Source organism: Eubalaena glacialis, chromosome 5 (assembly GCF_028564815.1).
Source record: "Eubalaena glacialis isolate mEubGla1 chromosome 5, mEubGla1.1.hap2.+ XY, whole genome shotgun sequence".
NCBI lineage: Eukaryota > Metazoa > Chordata > Mammalia > Artiodactyla > Balaenidae > Eubalaena > Eubalaena glacialis.
This window is the reverse complement of record NC_083720.1, coordinates 78,204,222-78,225,001: the sequence shown is the minus strand read 5'-3', so window position 1 is coordinate 78,225,001 and position 20,780 is coordinate 78,204,222. Positions and strand designations below refer to the sequence as shown.

Below are 20,780 nucleotides of genomic sequence, written 5' to 3'. Positions count from 1 at the left end.
AGATCTGCCACTTACTCTTGTAACTGTGAAGATATCTATCATCTTAGAGCCTTAGTTTTCAATTAGCCAAACAAGGATAATACTTACCCTGCGTGAGTCTATTAAGATAATAAATGAGAAATCTGCTTCATAAATATAAAGTATCACTCCTATCTTTTTTCCATGATATATGAAACATAAGAGATATTTATCTTTAAAAATAAATAGCAATCAACAACTCAGGTTCATATCATAAGTAACAATAACTGACTTTTCTTTTCCTCCCATCTTCCCCTTCTTCTCTATCCCAGCCTGATCTTGCAAAGGATTAAAGAAAACCTGAAGCATTACCTACCTGTTTGTCTTTTTGTTGGCTTCGATCTCCTGATGGCCAGAGTCTCCAGGAATCATTATCAATAACATCAGCAAGAACAATTTCTTTGGTGGTTACATCAACACCAAATTCAATCTAGAAATAGCACATCACCAAAGAGTTTTTCAAAATTACTACAAAGACATTTCTCGGTTATAACCTTTACTTTCAAAACCCCATTTCATTTGTACCTTCATATCAACCAGTGTACAGTTCTGGGGCAACCAGGATTTCTCCAGTATTTCAAAAATAGCCTGTGTAGCATGACTCATGATATCCACTTCAGTTTGGCCTATAACAAGTCCAGCAAAGCAAAAATTTGCAGCAATTAGCTGTTCCTCAGACCACTGTGGATCATTATTAGCATCATCCTGAGAAAAAAGTATAGAAGTACAATTAAATACAAAAATTTTGAACTTTTCAGATAAACTGAAGTCCTTTTTCCCTTGAGCATGATAAATTCCTCAGAAATATTCATTTTCTCTAAAGATTTAATGTTTGTTTAAAATACCCTTTAATTCACAGCAATCATTTTAAACTCTTCTATTTTTAATAGCTACTTTAAAATTCAAACTTTGGGGGTAACTTATTCTATGTCATAAAGTATTTGTAAAGAATTTGCTTTCCATATATAAATAATTTAAATACAAGTTTGTGATTTTTATCTTTCCTTAATCAGAGGCAACAGAGATGGTAAGAAGGCCAAAACACATTTTAGTCCACCAAAATCTTTCCAGAATGCAACTTTCATAATCCCCTGACCTTATTTTTGATAAGAATTCATACAAGACTATAAGTCTTCAGGGACATTACTTGATAATTCAAGAGACTTCGTGAAAAGTAAAGAGATGCATGAAAAAATAAAATACTTTCATTTTATTCTAAGTAGTGTCCCAACTGAACATGAAATTTTTCTTTTATGGATTCTTGATTTGTATAATTATAATCATAAGACAATGCTTTAAGCTGTGCAGTTCACTGAATAAAAGTGCAACAGAAGGGAATTCCCTGGTGGTCCGGTGGTTAGGACTCTGTGCTTTTACTGCCAAGGGCCTGGGTTCAACCCCTGGTTGGAGAACTAAGATCCCACAAGTTGCACAGCGCAGCCCATAAATAAATAAATAAATAAATAAATAAAATAAAAAGCAACAATAACATCGCTTCTGAAATAGAAGAAATATACTTAACAGCATAAACAAAGATGAAAAGAAAAAAGCAGTTTCAATAAAGAAAACCAATACAAATTCATGACCGTTGAGTCCTACATCCTTTATTGTATGTTTTTGCTTATAAGAAACATTGATAGTAACAGTTTTTCTGTATTAGAATATAAAAAGATCCCTTGGGAGTTCTCTGGTGCATAGTGGTTAGGATTCCAGGCTTTCACTACCGTGGCCGGGGCCCAATCCCTGGTCAGGGAACTGAGATCCTACAAGCCGCATAGTGTAGCCCCCAAAAAAAGAATATAAAAAGGTCCCCTTATTAGCCTTTACTTCAAACTCTTCAATAATAGATTTAAAAATTTACTAAATTGTTACTTTTCTCTTCTTCCTAATAACTGCTAATTGTACTTTTTATTTACTTTTTAACATCTTTATTGGAGTGTAACTGCTTTACACTGTTGTGTTAATTTCTGCTGTATAACAAAGTGAATCAGCTATATGTATACATATATCCCCATATCCCTTCCCTCTTGCATCTCCCTCCCACCCTCCCTATCCCACCCCTCTAGGTGGTCACAAAGCACCAAGCTGATCTCCCCATACCATGCGGCAGCTTCCCACTAGCTATCTATTTTACATTTGGTAGTGTATATATGTCAATGCCACTCTCACTTCGACCCAGCTTACCCTTCCCTGTCCCCATGTCCTCAAGTCCACTCTGTTCATCTGTGTCTTTTTTCCTGTCCTGCCCCTAGGTTCTTCAGAACTTTTTTTTTTTTTTTAAGATTCCATATATATGTGTAAGCATACAGTATTTGTTTTTCTCTTTCTGACTTACTTCACTCTGTATGACAGACTCTAGGTCCATCCACCTTGCTACAAATAACTCAATTTTATTTCTTTTTATGGCTGAGTAATATTCCATTGTATATATGTGCCACATCTTCTTTATCCATTCATCTGTTGATGGACACTTAAGATTGCTTCCATGTCCCTGGCTCCTGTAAATAGCGCTACAGTGAATATTGTGGTGCATGTCCCTTTTTGAATTATGGTTTCCTCAGGGTATATGCCCAGTAGTGGGATTGCTGGGTCATACGGTAGTTCTATTTTTAGTTTTTTAAGGAACCTCCATACTGTTCTCCATAGTGGCTGTATCAATTTACATTCCCACCAACAGTGCCAGAGGGTTCCCTTTTCTCCACACCCTCTCCAGCATTTATTGTTTCTAGATTTTTTGATGATGGCCATTCTGACTGGTGTGAGGTGATACCTCATTGTAGTTTTGATTTGCATTTCTCTAATGGTTAGTGATGATGAACATCCTTTCATGTGTTTGTTGGCAATCTGTATATCTTCTTTGGAGAAATGTCTATTTAGGTCTTCTGCCCATTTTTGGATTGGGTTGTTTGTTTTTTGATATTGAGCTACATGAGCTGCTTGTATATTTTGGAGATTAATCCTTTGTCAGTTGCTTCGTTTGCAAACATTTTCTCCCATTCTGACGGTTGTCTTTTCGTCTTATGGTTTCCTTGGCTGTGCAAAAGCTTTTAAGTCTCATTAGGTCCCATTTGTTTATTTTTGTTTTTATTTCCATTTCTCTAGGAGATGGGTAAAAAAGGATCTTGCTGTGATTTATGTCATAGAGTGCTCTGCCTATGTTTTCCTTTAAGAGTTCTATAGTGTCTGGCCTTACATTTAGGTCTTTGATCCATTTTGAGTTTATTTTTGTGTATGGTGTTAGGGAGTGTTCTAATTTCATTCCTTTACATGTAGCTGTCCAGTTTTCCCAGCAGCACTTATTGAAGAGGTTGTCTTTTCTCCATTGTACACTCTTGCCTCCTTTATCAAAGATAAGATGACCATACGTGCATGGGTTTATCTCTGGGTCTTCTATCCTGTTCCACTGATCTATATTTCTGTTTTTGTGCCAGTACCATACTGTCTTATTACTGTACCTTTGTAGTATAGTCTAAAGTCAGGGAGCCTGATTCCTCCAGCTCCGTTTTTCTTTCTCAAGATTGCTTTGGCTATTCGGGATCCTTTGTGTTTCCATACAAATTGTGAAGTTTTTTGTTCTGGGTCTGTGAAAAATGCCAGTGGTAGTTTGATAGGGATTGCATTGAATCTGTAGATTGCTTTGGGTAGTAGAGTCATTTTCACAATGTTGATTCTTCCAATCCAAGAACATGCTATATCTCTCCATTTGTTTGTACCATCTTTAATTTCTTTCAACAGTGTCTTATCGTTTTCTGCATACAGGTCTTTTGTGTCCTTAGGTAGGTTTATTCCTAGGTATTTTATTCTTTTTGTTGCAATGGTAAATGAGAGTGTTTCCTTCATTTCCCTTTCAGATTTTTCATCATCAGTGTATAGGAATGCAAGAGATTTCTGAGCATTAATTTTTTATCCTTCAACATTACCAAATTCATTGATTAGCTCTAGTAGTTTTCTGGTAGCATCTTTAGGATTCTCTATGTATAATACCATGTCATCTGCAAACAGTGACAGTTTTACTTCTTCTTTTCTGATTTGGATTCCTTTTATTTCTTTTTCTTCTCTGACTGCTGTGGCTAAAACTTCCAAAATTATGTTGAATAATAGTGGTGAGAGTGGGCAACTTTGTCTTGTTCCTGATCTTAGTGGAAAGGGCTTCAGTTTTTCACCACTGAGAACGATGTTTGTTGTGGGTTTGTCATATATGGCCTTTATTATGTTGAGGAAAGTTCCCTCTATGCCTACTTTCTGGAGAGTTTTTATCATAAATGGGTGTTGAATTTTGTCAAAAACTTTTTCTGCATCTATTGAGATCATCACATAGTTTTCATCCTTCAGTTTGTTAATATGGTGTATCACATTGATTGATTTGCATATATTGAAGAACCCTTGCATTCCTGGGATAAACCCCACTTGATCATGGTGTATGATCCTTTTAATGTGCTGTTGGATTTTGTTTGATAGTATTTTGTTGAGGATTTTTGCATCTATGTTCATCATTGATATTGGCCTGTAGTTTTTTTTGTGACATCTTTGTCTGGTTTTGGTATCAGGGTGATGGTAGCCTTGTAGAATGAGTTTGGGAGTGTTCCTCCCTCTGCTATATTTAGGAAGAGTTTGAGAAGGATAGGTGTTAGCTCTTCTCTAAATGTTTGATAGAATTCGCCTGTGAAGCCATCTGGTCCTGGGCTTTTGTTTATTGGAAGATTTTTAATCACAGTTTCAATTTCAGTGCTTGTGATTGGTCTGTTCATATTTTCTATTTCTTCCTGGTTCAGTCTCGGAAGGTTGTGCGTTTCTAAGAATGTGTCCATTTCTTCCAGGTTGTCCATTTTATTGGCATATAGTTGCTTGTAGTAATCTCTCATGATCCTTTGTATTTCTGCAGTGTCAGTTGTTACTTCTCCTTTTTCATTTCTAATTCTGTTGATTTGAGTCTTCTCCCTTTTTTTTTGATGAGTCTGGCTAAAGGTTTATCAACTTTATCTTCTCAAAGAACCAGCTTTCAGTTTTACTGATCTTTGCTATCGTTTTGTTTCTTTTTTACTTATTTCTGATATGATCTTCATGATTTCTTTCCTTCTGCTAGCTTTGGGGTTTTTTTGGTTCTTCTTTCTCTAATTGCTTTAGGTGTAAGGTTAGGTTGTTTATTTGAGATTCTTCTTGTTTCTTGAGGTAGGATTGTACTGCTATAAACTTCCCTCTTAGAACTGCTTTTGCTGCATCCCATAGGTTTTGGGTTGTCGTGTTTTCATTGTCATTTGTTTCTAGGTATTTTTTGATTTCCTCTTTGATTTCTTCAGTGAACTCTTGGTTATTTAGTAGTGTATTTTTTAGCCTCCATGTGTTTGTATTTTTTTACAGTTTTTTTCCTGTAATTGATAGCTAGTCTCAGCGTTGTGGTTGGGAAAGATACTTGATATGATTTCAATTTTCTTAAATTTACCGAGGCTTGATTTGTGATCCAAGATATGATCTATCCTGGAGAATGTTCCATAAGTACTTGAGAAGAAAGTGTAGTCTGTTGTTTTTGGATGGAATGTCCTGTAAATATCAATTAAGTCCATCCTGTTTAATGTGTCATTTAAAGCATGTGTTTCCTTATTTATTTTCATTTTGGTTGATCTGTCCATTGGTGAAAGTGGGGTGTTAAAGTCCCCTACTATTATTGTGTTACTGTCGATTTTCCCTTTTATGGCTGTGACCATTTGCCTTGTGTATTGAGATGCTCTTATGTTGGGTGCATAAATATTTACAACTGTTATATCTTCTTCTTGGATTGATCCCTTGATCATTCTGTAGTGTCCTTCTTTGTCTCTTGTAATAGTCTTTATTTTAAAGTCTATTTTTGTCTGATATGAGATTTGCTACTCTAGCTTTGTTTTGATTTCCATTTGCATGGAATATCTTTTTCCATCCCCTCACTTTCGGTCTGTATGTGTCCATAGGTCTGAAGTGGGTCTCTTGTAGACAGCATAAATACAGGTCTTGTTTTTGTATCCATTCAGCCAGTCTACGTCTTTTGGTTGGAGCATTTAATCCATTTACTTTTAAGGTAATTATCGATAGGTATGTTCCTATTCCCATTTTCTTAATGTTTTGGGTTTGTTATTGTAGGTCTTTTCCTTCTCCTGTGTTTCCTGTCTAGAGAAGTTCCTTTAGCATTTGTTGTAAAGCTGGTTTGGTGCTGCTGAATTCTCTTAGCTTTTGCTTGTCTGTAAAGGTTTTAATTTCTCTGTCGAATCTGAATGAGATCCTTGCCAGGTAGAGTAATCTTGGTTGTAGATTTTTCCCTTTCATCACTTTAAATATGTCCTGCCACTCCCTTCAGGCTTGCAGAGTTTCTGCTGAAAAATCAGCTGTTAACCTTATGGGGATTCCCTTGTACGTTATTTGTTGCTTTTCCCTTGCTGCTTTTAATATTTTTTCTTTGTATTTAATTTCTGATAGTTTGATTAATATGTGTCTTGGCATGTTTCTCCTTGGATTTATCCTATGTGGGACTCTGCACTTCCTAGACTTGATTGACTATTTCCTTTCTCTTATTAGGGAAGTTTTCAACTATAATCTCTTCAAATATTTTCTCAGTCCCTTTTTTTTTCTCTTCTTCTTCTGGGACCCCTATAATTCGAATGTTGGTGCGTTTAATGTTGTCCCAGAGGTCTCTCAGACGGTCCTCAATTCTTTTCATTCTTTTTTCTTTATTCTGCTCTGCAGTAGTTATTTCCACTATTTTATCTTCCAGGTCACTTATCCCATCTTTTGCCTCAGTTATTTTGGTATTGATTCCTTCTAGAGAATTTTTAATTTCATTTACTGTGTTGTTCATCATTGTTTGTTTGCTCTTTAGTTCTTCTAGGTCCTTGTTAAACATTTCTTGTGTTTTCTCCATTCTATTTCCAAGATTTTAGATCATCTTTACAATCATTACTCTGAATTCTTTTTCAGGTAGACTGCCTATTTCCTCTTCATTTGTTTGGTCTGATGGGTTTTTACCTTGCTCCTTCATCTGCTGTGTATTTCTCTGTCTTCTCATTTTGCTTAACTTACTGTGTTTGGGGTTTCCTTTTCGCAGGCTGCACATTCGTAGTGCCCGTTGTTTATGGTGTCTGCCCCCTGTGGGTAAGGTTCGTTCAGTGGGTTCTGTAGGCTTCCTGGTGGAGGGGACTGGTGCCTGTGTTCTGTTGGATGAGGCTGGATCTTGTTTTTCTGGTGCACAGGACCGCATCTGGTGGTGTGTTTTGGGGTGTCTGTGAACTTATTATGATTTTTGGCAGCCTCTCTGCTAATGGGTGGGGTTGTGTTCCTGTCTTGCTAGTTGTTTGGCATGGGCTGCCCAGCACTGGAGCTTGCTGGTTGTCGAGTGGAGCAGGGTCTTAGCACTGAGACAGAGATCTCTGGGAGAGCTCTCGCCGATTGATATTACGTGGGGCCAGGAGGTCTCTGGTGGTCCAATGTCCTGAACTCGGCTCTCTTACCTCAGAGGCTCAGGCCTGACACCTGGCCGGAGCACCAAGACCCTGTCAGCCACACGACTGTAGAAAACAGTAATTTTTTCTTTAATCTTTCTATTGGTTTTCCTTTTAGAAAACAGGCAGTTCAATCTCATTATGTGAAGGCCTCACTCTGGCTTCACCTAATAGGGTTCAAAGAATACAGGTGATTTGAATCTGGTTCTTGTGTTCATCTTCTTTTCTTCACCCAGGCTTCCCACCAACCTGTTCCTGGGAATTCCCTGGCTGTCCAGTGGTTAGGACTCCGAGCTTTCACTGCCAAGGGCACACCTTCAATCCCTGGTCGGGGAACTAAGATCCTGCAACCCGCCTCCAAAAACAAAAAACACCTTTTCCTGAAGACAAAGTGTCACTCTATGCTTCTGGGAAAGGCTCTCCCAGTGACTCGTACCTGCTAATTTTAATTTGTTCATTTTGTTAGTCATCTTGGTCCAAAATAAGATAAGCAGATTTTCAAAGGTTTTCTTTTAAAAATCTGAATTATCATTGCTGATTAAACTGTACATTTTTGACAAATATTTCTGGAATGACAACTGCAGTATCATAAGCTTTGATAATATTTAAATCTTTTGACTTTGTAATAAACTTGTTGCTATGTTATAGTAAGACAGGGAGGTATAAAATAATTACCTTGAAAAACATCTCTACTTTAGGTGGGTAGAACTTATACCCTTCCTTGACACCAGGATTTCTTTTGAGAAAAGAACCAGTTGCTATTCTTCTACAAACCCATTCAATTGGAATCATTTCACACTTAGGTGCAATGAAAGCTGTCTCTCCACATTTTCTGGTGAAAGCAGTTTTGATACCTACAGATTGATGACAAAAAGAAAAAAAAGCATTAAAATTGTATTTAGAAAGGGAGATCTGGCTTTCTTGGTGGCGCGGTGGTTGAGAGTCTGCCTGCCAATGCGGGGGACACGGGTTCGAGCCCTGGTCTGGGAGGATCCCACATGCCGCAGAGCAGCTAGGCCTGTGAGCCACAATTACTGAGCCTGCGCGTCTGGAGCCTGTGCTCCGCAACAAGATAGGCTGCGACAGTGAGAGGCCCGCGCACTGCGATGAAGAGTGGCCCCCGCTTGCCACAACTAGAGAAAGCCCTCACACAGAAATGACGATCCAACACAACCATAAATAAATAAATAAGTAAATAAATTAAAAAAAAAAAAGGGAGATCTGAGGCATAATAAAACTCTACCCTTTACAAAAAACAAAACAAAAAGCCTATCTAGCCAAATGCATTACCCTTAAATGGCACTATCAAAAACAAATGTAATTTTTTTAAAAAAGGCAGAAGTAGGAAAAAAGGTATTAAGATGGCTTTCTACTGCTTATCAAAATATTCAGGAATATTTCATGTTAATGTTGCAAGGGAAGCTGGATCAAAAAATCTGGGTCCCAATGTTTTTACCATCATTCATCTGTTCAAAAAATACTATATCCTCTGCCACTGTGCACCTAACTTTGCACAAGGCACGTGACTAAGTGGCACTAAATTCTCTCTAAATCAGACCTGGTGGCAGAATTCTCATTCTATGGTCCAGGATTATATGGGCCTTGTAAAATATTAACCTATTTATCATAATCAGATACAGCCCTAAATTTTGGACAGCCTTTTTCTCTCAATATTTAAAGCAAAGAGTCCTTGAAAAAAGCATTCAACAGGTAGCAGCAGGAACATGGAGGCCAATTTGGCCAAGAGCAAAGAAAATATTTGCCCGTCCTCTCTTCACTCTTACGCAAACTGTTACTGGAAAACTAAGATAAAGAGCTAGTTTATGTGGCGGCCTTGGAAAATAACAATCTCTCTAATAATAGTTACAATGTATTAGAAGCTATATGATCCAGCAATTCCACTCTAAGTATATACACAAAAGAACTGAAAGCAAGGTCTCAAACAGATATTTGTACACCAATGTTCACAGTATCATTATTAACAATAGCCAAAAAGGGAGAAATAACCCAAGTGTCTAACAACAGATGACTGTAGTGGAGAGACAAAATGTAGTTTACATACAATGAATTACTATTCGGTCACAAAAAGGAGGGAATTCTGATATATGCTACAGCATGATTAATGATTCATGAAAACATTATGCTAAGTGAAATAAAGGTGAAAATTGTATAATTCCACTTATATGAGGTACCTAAAATAGGCAAATTCATAGAGACAGAAAGTAGAATAGAGGTTATCAGGGGAGAGTTATTGTTTAACGGGTCAGAGATTCTGTCTGAAATGATGAAAAAGTTCCAGAAGTTGATAGTGGTGATGGTTGCACAACATTGTCAGTGTACCTGAACGCCACTGAATCGTACACTTAAAAGTGATTAACATGGTAAATTTTATGTGTGTATATTTTACCACAATTTGCAAGACCTACTTTAGGTCAGGCATTATAAATTCATTTTCTTTTTGCTTAATCCTCATAGCACCTGATAAGGTATGACGTTCATCCAATGAAACAGATAACAACACTGAGACACAGGAGTTATGTCAGCTAGTACTAGGTAAAGCAGGGTTTCTAACCCACAGTCTGAACTCTATGCTGCTCACTTAACCACTATGCTATACCGCCTCTCCTAGACGAGTTATTACATCATAGCACTAACGTGAATTAAAATATCTCCTGGAAACCTGCATGGGTTTAACATAATAATGCTCATCTTCGGGCTACAATGTTAGTACCTCCAATCCCCATCTAAACCTCTAATAAGATCAAATTTTTCTTATCAGGAAAGGACTGAAGATCTTTGATCTTATGTATGTATCTATGTATGTATGTACATATGTATGTATCCATATGTAAAGAGAACCTACATTTATGGAAACCCTGCATCATGCTGAGTGTTTTATTTATTTATTTTAAATTATTTATTTATTTATTTTGGCTGCACCAGGTCTTAGTTGCAGCACATGGGATCTTTAGCTGCGGCATGCAAACTCTTAGTTGCAGTATGCATGTGGGATCTAGTTCCCTGACCAGGGATAGAACCCAGGTCACCTACATTGGGAGCATGGAGTCTTAGCCACTGGACTACCAGGGAAGTCCCCGAAGTGTTTTACATATTATCTCATTTAACCATACATAAAATTTTTGAGGTAGCTGTTATTATTCACATTTTACAGTGAAAGAAGTAGAGGCTCATAGCAGTTAAGTAACTTAGCAAGTTAGGTCATGCTGCCAATCTGTAATGGAGCCTGGACCTGAAATGCACTATCCAGTTTTTAAACCTGTACTGTTTTCTCCACATTCCCTCTGGATTTGACCAGGAAGATTCAATTAAAACAGGGAAAAGAATAAATTGTGGACTTCCCTGGGGGTGCAGTGGTTAACAATCCAGCTGCCAATGCAGGGGACACGGGTTCAAGCCCTGGTCTGGGAAGATTCCACATGCCGCTGAGCAGCTAAGCCCGTGTGTCACAACTACTGAGCCTGTGCTCTAGAGCCTGCAAGCCACAACTACTGAAGCCCGCGCACCTAGAGCCCATGCTCCACAACAAGAGAAGCCACCACAATGAGAAGCCTGCTCACCGCAATGCAGAGTAACCCCCACTTGCTGCAACTAGAGAAAGCCCTCGTGCAGCAACGAAGACCCAACGCAGCCAAAAATAAATAAATTTATAAATAAATAAATAAATAAATTGTTGTATGCTGCACTAACAGCAACTCTGGGAAAGAATGTTAAAAGTGTCAATATTTAGGCCATTTTAACCTTTAATGAATGATTGGGCTCATGGGCAGGCAGATGATTTAAATCAATCCTTAACTTGAGGTGGTAAGTACATGTCTGGGTTTAAGAGCTCTTCTTTTTTAGGTTTGTTACCTAGTAGTCATATTTGCTCAGTTGTCTATCAAGCTTGATAGACTAGTATCCAAATCTATTGTTCAAATATACACAACAGTTATTGTTACTCAGAGGAAAGTCCTCCCCTATATCTAAGGGAATCAAAACCACAGAATCAACTTATGGTAATGATCTTGTACATTAAAAAAAAAAATTGCTACTAAGAAAAAAGAGAGATTCAGTTTAGATGATATAATAATTGCTTCTAATATACGTGTTAATCATTAAAACAAATTCCATGGCTTCATAGAAAAAGAAATCCTCCCATTAGTCTCAGTTGTTTACACAATTCAAAACTCCTATCAAGACTACTAAGAAAATGTAAATGTCATTTCACATTCTGAATTACAATGGCCAAGTATGACCGCGCTGGAGCCATCCCTCTATTAAGGTTGCCCAGCTCCCCACCTGTGGTTTAACAACTGCAAGACTGTTAGTCATATCACTACTATCACACTAAAATGTAATCATAGTGCGTTTCTGTGCAGGAGGGAACTGAAACTTAAAAGGTTAAATTTTGATTTTTTAGTAATGAGACTAAATTCAGGAACTTCAAAATTCAGGTACAGCATATATAATACAGTCTTTTATAGTTTGCTCATGAGTGACAAAGAGAAAACTAGAATTGTGATTTACTGATTCTCATTCTGGTGCTTTTTCCATTCGAATTCCTAGAAATATCTTAATTTGGAATATATCCCTGTTTATAAAGAAAGCAGTTTTATTTTACTTTTTTAATAAACTTATTTATTATTTTTTTAATTTTAATTTTATTTTTGGCTGCGCTGGGTCTTCGTTGCTGTACCCAGGCTTTCTCTAGTTGCGACGAGCAGGGGCTACTCTTTATTGCGGTGCACGGGCTTCTCATTGCGGTGGCTTGTCTTGTTGTGGAGCATGGGCTCTAGGCACGTGGGTTTCAGTAGTTGTGGCATGCGAACTCAGTAGCTGTGGCTCGCGGGCTCTAGAGCACAGGCTCAATAGTTGTGGCGCACGGGCTTAGTTGCTCCGTGGCATGTGGGATCTTCCCGGACCAGGGCTCAAACCCATGTCCCCAGCATTGGCAGGTGGATTCTTAACCACTGCGTCACCAGGGAAGCCCCAAGAAAGCAGTTTTAAATAGACCACTGATGGTCAACTAGACATAGCATTTAACTACTAGCAAGTAAAAATTATATAAGGCTTAACAGAACTCTTAATCCATACCCTAAAACTAATCATCTGTTTAAGAATTTTTAAAACCTTAGATTTTCCACAGTATATAAAACCTGGGAAACACCTTTCAGCATTTCTTATGAACCAAGTAAGTTTTAGCTATGTTAAGTGTGCCAAACAGATGATTGCTGGAGTACTTCACGTGGATGACCAACCTTCCCAGCTGCATGCAGGACTTTGAGAGTCAAAACTGGATCACCCTAATTCACCTGTCCTTAAGCCCTGGCAAGTACACTGAATAGGTGCCTTATTTAATAAGCAAATAAAAACTTGGGCCTGTACTTATCCCCCATTACTTAAATGCATATATATAATCCCATAGATGGGTACAATTACTATGGGGACACAGAAGCTAGTTGTATTGTTAACAGCTTATAGTGTCTATCAACTATAAACCATTTTAATGTGTATGGGGAGGAGATAACTTATGAGGTTAAAAAATGGAGCACTTATTTGTACTGCAAAAGAAACCTAATACTAGTTTGATGCTCTCTCTAGAAATCTACTCAGTCATTGGGAAACCACCAATCAAGGAGGCCTTGAATTAAAAGTCCTGGGTTGTATTAGTTATGAACTGAGGGAGGTGCTTTAAATTTACAGCAATATTTTCACCCTCAATGCATAGAGGGATTTATGATATGGATGACAATTTAGGCTGTCAAGTAAACATAGTTTTTACACATTAATTAAAAATGTGAAACAGGGTACTTTGGAAGAGGCAAAACTACTCAAGAACCTATTCTGTATTGATGGAATGGGTTTAACTTGAATTACCTTGTTATTTTGTGGAAGGCAGATCTATCTTCACTGGAAACAAAGGTATTAAATTCCCCTTTGGATTTAAGAAAGAGTAATTAATTAATTTTAATTATTAATAATTAAGATTAGTGCTTACTGGAAAATCTAAGAAATGTGAGGGCAACTGGGAATATTGGAAGTAAAAGGAGACAATGTTATTAAACTGTAAAATCAGAACCGGAATGATAAAGAACAAAGCTTTTACTTTACAGATAAGGAACTGGAGGCTTCACACGTTGAATGATCCAAGGCACAAGGTCTCTTACACTGTAGGCAAAGAGCTCAAATCTTTTGCTGGCTGAGATTTTATACACTACAGACCGATCAGCCTTTGCCTGAATTCCTGCAGAAAAACCATTATCCTAATTTCCCTTCTTTCACTCCAAACGCCCTCCACAGAATGTTTTGATCTGAATTTCATCTTTCGAATAGATTTCTCTATTGGAAATAGTCTTCATTCAGTTTTAGAGCAGGAGATAACCCTGCAGATCTTGATCTAGTCCAAATCTCTCACTTGGGGAATGGCAGGATGAGAAGGCGAGGTTGCAGTCTTCAATTACTTTTTAGGGCTTTCAAGTAGAAGAGGGATTTGAAGTTCTGTATAATCTCCAACGGGTGGAGCAAATTTATACAGAATTTTAGGGACTAAATTTAAATTCATCAATTAGAGCTGCCAAACACCAGAATGTGCTTCTTTCACAGGTTAAGTTCCTTAAGTTCCTTCATAGGTAAGCCTCTCCTAAGATGTCCTAGCAGAGGAAAGTTGCAGAAATACATGCCAGACAAAGACTGTAGCAAACTGTTAAGATTCCTTTTAACTAACTGAATGATACTACTTAAGTAATTCCAAACCAAGTAAAGTGTTACAGTGAAATTTAAGTTTCTGGTTTAATTTAAATAAGTTTAGCATGTGAGACATCCCCAAACATGTTGTTAAACCAGATAATGCCATCTCCCCATTAAAGAGATCAGAGTGGTATGTGTGAAAGGGAGGAGGCTGTAGGGGGAGTCACTTACCTGCTTCCTATAACAACTGAAAAAAAAAAAAAATCAACTGGTAATCAACATCTTATTTATCCAAATAATGTCATTTCCCCATGAAAAGGACCAGTATGTATACATGAGAAAGAACATGAAGGGGGAGGCTACTGGGAGAGCCACTCACCTGCTTCCTGTAACAGCTGAAAAATACAACTGGTAATTTTATTTGAGATTGCAGCTTTTCCTTCAAGGTGATTCTTTCTGGCTGCATTTCCTGCTGTAATCTGGTCCTTGGACTGCAGGAGGACTTTTCCTGGACTATCCAACAATTCATAGACTTCTTTTGTTTTACCCTCATAGAGTTTTTTACCAATCTTCAGTACTGTGGAAATAAAACAGAAGCATCAGATTTCAGGAAGTTTCGTAGAGAAGATAATTTAGAAGACTAAATTGTCTAGAACGATGAATCAGTGAACATAGCGTAATTAAATAATTTTAATAAAAATGAACTCATCTGCATAGAACCTTACACTCTACAATTTTCAATGCATCATCACATTTCATTCATAAAATTTTGTGACGAATTTTAATTATGTAAATAATTATATAGATTAGGAAACTAAGTATCAAAAAGTAGAGGTCACACAGTTAAGAAATAGCAGAGCCAGAAAAAACCCTGTCTTCCGATATCTAATGCTATGTCGTGCTCTTTTACTATCATCCTGCCTCTCTCACAGCAGAACTGAAGCAGAATTAGTTAAAATACATTAAAATTAATGCAACAACATGAGTAGTTTCATATATGTTCTCACAATACAATAACTAAACTAGCTTGCAGGAAAAAAAATGCTGTATTTTTCCCGTCTTCTGCTTTCCATGGCAGGCAAAATGGGAAAGTTCAGCCAGATGTGTTTCTTGATTTCAAGTTAATGTGCAAGAGGGGGCACCTCCACCCACTGAAGTTAGCCCATTTGGAAGCACCCCCCATCCTTGATCCCCTCTCCTCACTAACAGCCATAGAAAACTGTGAGAAGTAAGGACAAGAGAATCCAATTTTGATGCAGGTCATCAGACCTAAAGAAAAGTAGACTTGGGTCATTAGAAAGAATGATTTCGATGAAGATCAGAGATAATAGACATTTAAGGACTTAAAATTTCCAAGAGGAGAAATCTCCCCTCATTCTCCCAGAACATCGACTCATTCTCAGTATCTGCATTTTTTTAGTGTCCATGTGCCAGGTACTAGGGATGTACCAGTAAACCGAGTTCCTGCTCTCAAGTGACTGGAGTCTGAGGGAAGCTGAAATTAAACATCATAATAAGTATAATGTGAGAAATACACAGACTATGGGATCACAGGTTCATAGCAGGATCACTTAACCTAACCTCTAATGTCTAGACGTCAAAGAAGGAAGTCTAGAACAAAGTGAGGATTAGGCTGAGATCTGGGGAATAGTCAAAATTTAGCTGGAAGACAGCAAGGGGTAGAGAGTGGTGGTGAAAAAGACCAGCGGATGAAAGAGCGCCTGGCAGAACTTCAGTATGTTTGGAGCACTGTGTGTGTACATTGCTGTTGGGGGTGAAGGCGTGGGGAGCGGGATCAGGTAGCAGCTAAGGAGTAGAAAGGGAAGGCAGGAGATAAGCCTGAGGAATTGGGCAGGGGTCACATCACCAGTTAGTGAAGGTAACGATTAAACAAAACAGTTACAATTCAGTTTAATAGTTGCCACTGCAGGGTACCTAATTCAGAGGATGAATTCCCATCCTCTTATTGTAATGTCTTGATTCACTAACAAGGTTTAAAAGGTCCTTCCAAGAATGGAGTCCCAGCTCAGGGCTCCAAATTCAGATTTCTCTATTCCCTTCCTAGAACTCCAACTTTGTAACTGAATCTCTATATCCTCCTCTCAGGCTTCTAACATGCTCTTCCCTAGGCCTGAAACACTGTTTCCTTCCCTTCCATTTCACTACTCACCCTTCAGGTCTCACAAGCCATGCTGATTGAGTTTACACTTTATCCTAGGAACAACTATAAAGCTTTTAAGTACTTCAGTAAAATGACAGAGTTTCTATATTAGAAAGACCATTATGGCTGCTGTGTGGAGCATGAAATGAGGAGGGGGTGGGTGGAAGAAAACTAGAGACTGAGAGACCACTTACGATGCTGTGGCAGCAATCCAGGCAAGAAATGTCCTGGTCTAAAGAAAAAGCAGTTGGGTAAGACTCAAGATATTTAAAAGGTAAAAGTTTTTATAACAATTGATTCAATATGGGGGATAAAAAAAGGGAAAGTTAAGATGTTGCCTGGGTTAGATAATTTGTACCTACTGCTCCTCTCTCTCGATTTAGTTGAACCGGTATGTACGTATGTATGTATTTATTTATTTACATATGGCCTCGCCGTGTTGCTTGTGGGATCTTAGTTCCCCAACCAGGGATCGAACCTGTGCCCCCTGCAATGGAAGCAAGGAGTCCTAACCACTGGACCGCCAGGGAATTGCCTGAATCGGTATTTATTACTTAATTTTTAAACAGGGTAGGAATTTCAACTAATGGATAGAAATAACATAACATCATAGGAGACATTTGCTATAAGTGCCAAAATGCCTGCTACAAATTCATAGATGAATTCAGAAGAGATTGATGAAGACTGAGAATAATTCATAGAGTTGACATTTAAGAGTAATGAAAAGTACAGAACTTCCACAGAGGTAAGAACATCTAGGACTGTGCTGTCCAATAAGGTCACATGTGGCTATGAAATACTTGAAATGTGGCTACTCCAAATTGAGATGATGTAAGTTAAGCGTAAAATACAGTGAATTTCAATATGAAAAAAAGGTTTGCAAAAATCACAATTTTTTATATTGATTACGTGTTGAAATGATACTACTTTGGATATACTGGGTTAAATACAATATATTAAATATCATTTCCCCTGTTTCTTTTTACTTTTTAAAATGTGGCTACTAGAAAACAAAGTTACATATAGTGTCACATTATATTTCTATTAGACAGCACTGTTCTAGAAGAAACAGCAAAAACAAACACAGAGAAGAGTAAACTTGGCGAATTAACCTGCCTGGAATGTAGGCTTAGGATTCATAAGAGAGAAAAACCTAAGTAAGGGTTGAAGAGGTAGGAAGGAAGCAGTATGCAGGATGTGAATGAAAGGTTCTTCAGACTGGATTTCAATAGTTTTCGCATTGCCAGAGAACATTTTTTGGGCAATGAAGTGCCATTTAGAAACCATAAAAGTGAAAATTTGGAAAAATTAACCTGCCAAAAAAAAATGCAAGATGGAAGGAAGTGGAAGAGCAAAGATTTTAGAGATCTGTCAGTTTAGAGGTATGGCAGGGAAAATTCTGGTCTAATGCATTTATTTTATGGAGTTGTTACTTGTTACCAGGACCATTTTGTTTAGTCTATAGTTTTTTACCTAAATTTAATTTTTCTATGTGGAAGAGAATGTAGTGACCGGGCAACACAAGGAATTTGGTTCACCGTAAGTTTAGAAATAGGGTATGGGGGCTGGGAGACAACGCTTTACAGTAAAAATAGCACAAACGATCTTTCCTGAGGATCCTAATCACGAGTGGCCAAAATGATTATATAAATATGTAATATAATAAGTGCAAAGTGAAGGAAGGAAATTTTTCCCTGGTGGTTTTGTAACTCTCCAAAGCCATCACTGGCATAAAAAGGCTAAAAACACACACAAAATCTGCACAGAAAATAGCAAAATTTTCAGAAGGTTCAATTATTAACTTTCTGGAATAGCAGGTTATTATTAGCCTAACAGGAGAAAGCAAGACTTTGGTTTCAAGAGTCAACACTAGATGCTCCTGCGATTGTTTTGCAATATCTATTGATTGCAAACGCGATTTCCAAGCACCTCTCCAACCCCTGGCCACTTCTCTTCCTAATGACCCTTTGCGCCTTTTCCCCATCCCAGAAGCAGTTCTGGATGTTTCAGAAAGTTCGGAGGCCCGGGAGCGCTTTGTTTCCGACGCACCGCTCAGCAGCGCCTGGGCCACGTGCTCGCCAGCCCAGTGGCCTAGAGGGGCGGGTGCAAGGAGACCGGGTTCTGCCCGGGGAAGGCTGCCGTCGGGGCCGCGGAGCGCGCACGTGCCGGCGTGAACCCTCGAGCTCAAGGCAGAGGGGCAGGAAGACCGTGGATGGCAGGGAGTCCCAAGTCCTGGGGACGCCTGTTACTCACCCTCGGCTGTCGCCATTATCCGGAGTGGTCTGGAAGCAGCGGCAGCTCTAGGAAGAGAGGCAGGACTCTGGAAAAGAGGAGTGATCAGAGAGGCTCACGGGGCTGGGAAGGGAGGCACGGCCCACAGACACGCCCCCAGCGAGGCCGCGTAACCCAGAGTGCCCCCTCGCGGTCTCTTCGAGCACCACCGCGGTGACGGAACCTCGGGGGTCTCTGCGGACCGAGAGAAACTTGGACTCCTGGAGCTAGCGCCTCCCGCAAGGCTTCCCGCCGCGCAGGCGCAGCGACGCGGACCGTGCCCCGCCCTGCGCGGGCGCAGTTCCAGGAAAGAGGAAAAGTGGCGCGCACTGGCGGCCCCTCCCCACCCTACAGCAGCTCGCTGACTTGGCCCCCCCCTCGGCAGCGAGAGTGGCTCAGAGGTTGGAGCATACCAAGTAGTGACGGCCGGGGGGAAAGCATGTGGGGAGGGACATACAAAATTTACATCCTCTAGGAGAGAAATGACGTTAACCCCGCTAGTCTCATCATCTCAGTCTTGGGTGTTGGAAAATAACGGAGATTCCCACGTGCTGAAAAATGATCTTCCCCCAGAGCTCCGGTGGAGGGCTAGCTCCACCCCCACAGGGCCTTTGACTCCGCCCCTCAGCCGCGGAGCCTCTCCCGCCGTCCTCGCTCATTGGTGGGCCTGTAGGGGCGGGGCAGGGTGGCGGTGGGCGAGCTAATCACTCTCACTTAGGGAAAGCACGCGCCGCCGCAGTAGCGAGGGTCGAGCAGCTGGTAAGGAAGCGGCTGCAGCTGGCCCGAGCTTCTGAGGCGCACAGGCCGAACGAACAACTGGTTGGTGCTTAGACCCCTGCCGCAGCGGCGGGTCCCTCCACGTGCTTTCGGCGGCGATATGGAGCTGGAGGAGTTGGGGATCCGAGAGGAATGTGGCGTGTTCGGATGCATCGCCTCAGGAGAGTGGCCCACGCAGCTAGATGTGCCGCATGTGATCACTCTGGGACTCGTGGGGCTGCAGCACCGGTGAGCGACTGGGTGAGGGGTGGGGATGGCGGCGCGTGTGCTTCTCCATCTGCTCGAGCCGCTTCCCGCGGCCGGAGTTGGCGATCTCGCGGGCGCTTGAGGACCGGAGGCCGGATCTCTCTCTTACCTGGACGGGTACCTGCCGGTGGCGTCCACCGATTGCCAAGGAGTGCGCGGGGGCTACCTTGCCTCCCTGGATTTCAGCCTGTCCCCCGCAACTCTTCATGCTCTTTAGGGGCTCTCCCCTCTCTTCCAGTGTCGTGCACCCCTCCTTGGTCTGGCCAGTTTATAAGGCTCCGATTCGCTTGGACTAGCCCAGTCGGGGTTCTTTCTTGACTGCTTGCGGGTTTTAATCTCCCAGAGCCTGGAGCGGTTCTTGTGATAGGCTTGTGTGGGGTGACTGCTGGTCCAGGACCTACAATACACCTTGAGGTTTCGCGCGGAGCCTGCAGCCACCGCAAGCTTTTGTTTGCAAGGGCAGAGCTACTGGGCAGATTGTGTATTTGAACGTAGGCATAGCTGTGGGAACTTAGGGATTCAAACCCGGGGAAGCTGAATTAGTTTGGTGTTCAAAAGGAACTACCGGTTCTAGATCTCATATGAATTAACAGAAAATAACCCAATCACAGGGAATAGTGCATCTGCAAAAAATTCATTGGTAAACGTTTTAGATAACGAATGAAAAGGTTGGTAGTAAGGAAATGCCAAAATAACTCCCCTCTTTAAAAGAGGGAGAGGAGAGTAGTTCCTGTCTGACAAGATACACATTGACTTTGAAAAACTGATAGATCCTTTGAGTTAAAAAATAACTGCTTCTGTGATCTTTCCATTTCCTACTAACTGAACTAACTGGAAGTTGATATAAACAATTTCCTTAAGAAATATAAACCTAAGTTTGGCATTATCACTGAAAGTATTACAAAGTTTCCATAAGGCAATACCTCAGCAACAACTTCTAGAACAGTTAAGGAACTTGGCAACAACGCTTATCAGCAGTATGGGAGCAATATGTATAAATGCATTCCAAATGATTAGCTTTCCCTCACCAAACTTAAATTAGAATTAGTCTCTGCTTTTTTCAGGGTCCTGAATACTTGAGTTTGAGTTTCACATCTTGTGTACTCCTTGTTTTCTAAGAGCTGAGAGTAACTTAGAATCTGGGATGAATCAAAAAG

At 39.9% G+C, this 20,780-nt stretch overlaps 2 protein-coding genes across 2 annotated transcripts in view; one reads left to right on the top strand and one right to left on the bottom strand.

The window, feature by feature from the left end:
* Positions 1-20,780, bottom strand: part of PAICS (phosphoribosylaminoimidazole carboxylase and phosphoribosylaminoimidazolesuccinocarboxamide synthase) — a 51,006-nt gene that overhangs the window by 10,982 nt on the left and 19,244 nt on the right. The window contains exons 6-10 of the mRNA XM_061192329.1: positions 18,583-18,649; positions 14,548-14,745; positions 8,157-8,335; positions 544-723; positions 335-448 (exon numbers count right to left, since the gene is read on the bottom strand). Coding sequence (XP_061048312.1) covers positions 335-448; positions 544-723; positions 8,157-8,335; positions 14,548-14,745; positions 18,583-18,649 — 738 coding nt within the window. The remainder of the gene's footprint in view (positions 1-334; positions 449-543; positions 724-8,156; positions 8,336-14,547; positions 14,746-18,582; positions 18,650-20,780) is intronic.
* PPAT (phosphoribosyl pyrophosphate amidotransferase) overlaps positions 19,334-20,780 on the top strand; it is a 34,932-nt gene continuing 33,485 nt past the window's right edge. The window contains exon 1 of the mRNA XM_061192328.1: positions 19,334-19,605. Coding sequence (XP_061048311.1) covers positions 19,478-19,605 — 128 coding nt within the window. The 5' untranslated portion in view covers positions 19,334-19,477. The remainder of the gene's footprint in view (positions 19,606-20,780) is intronic.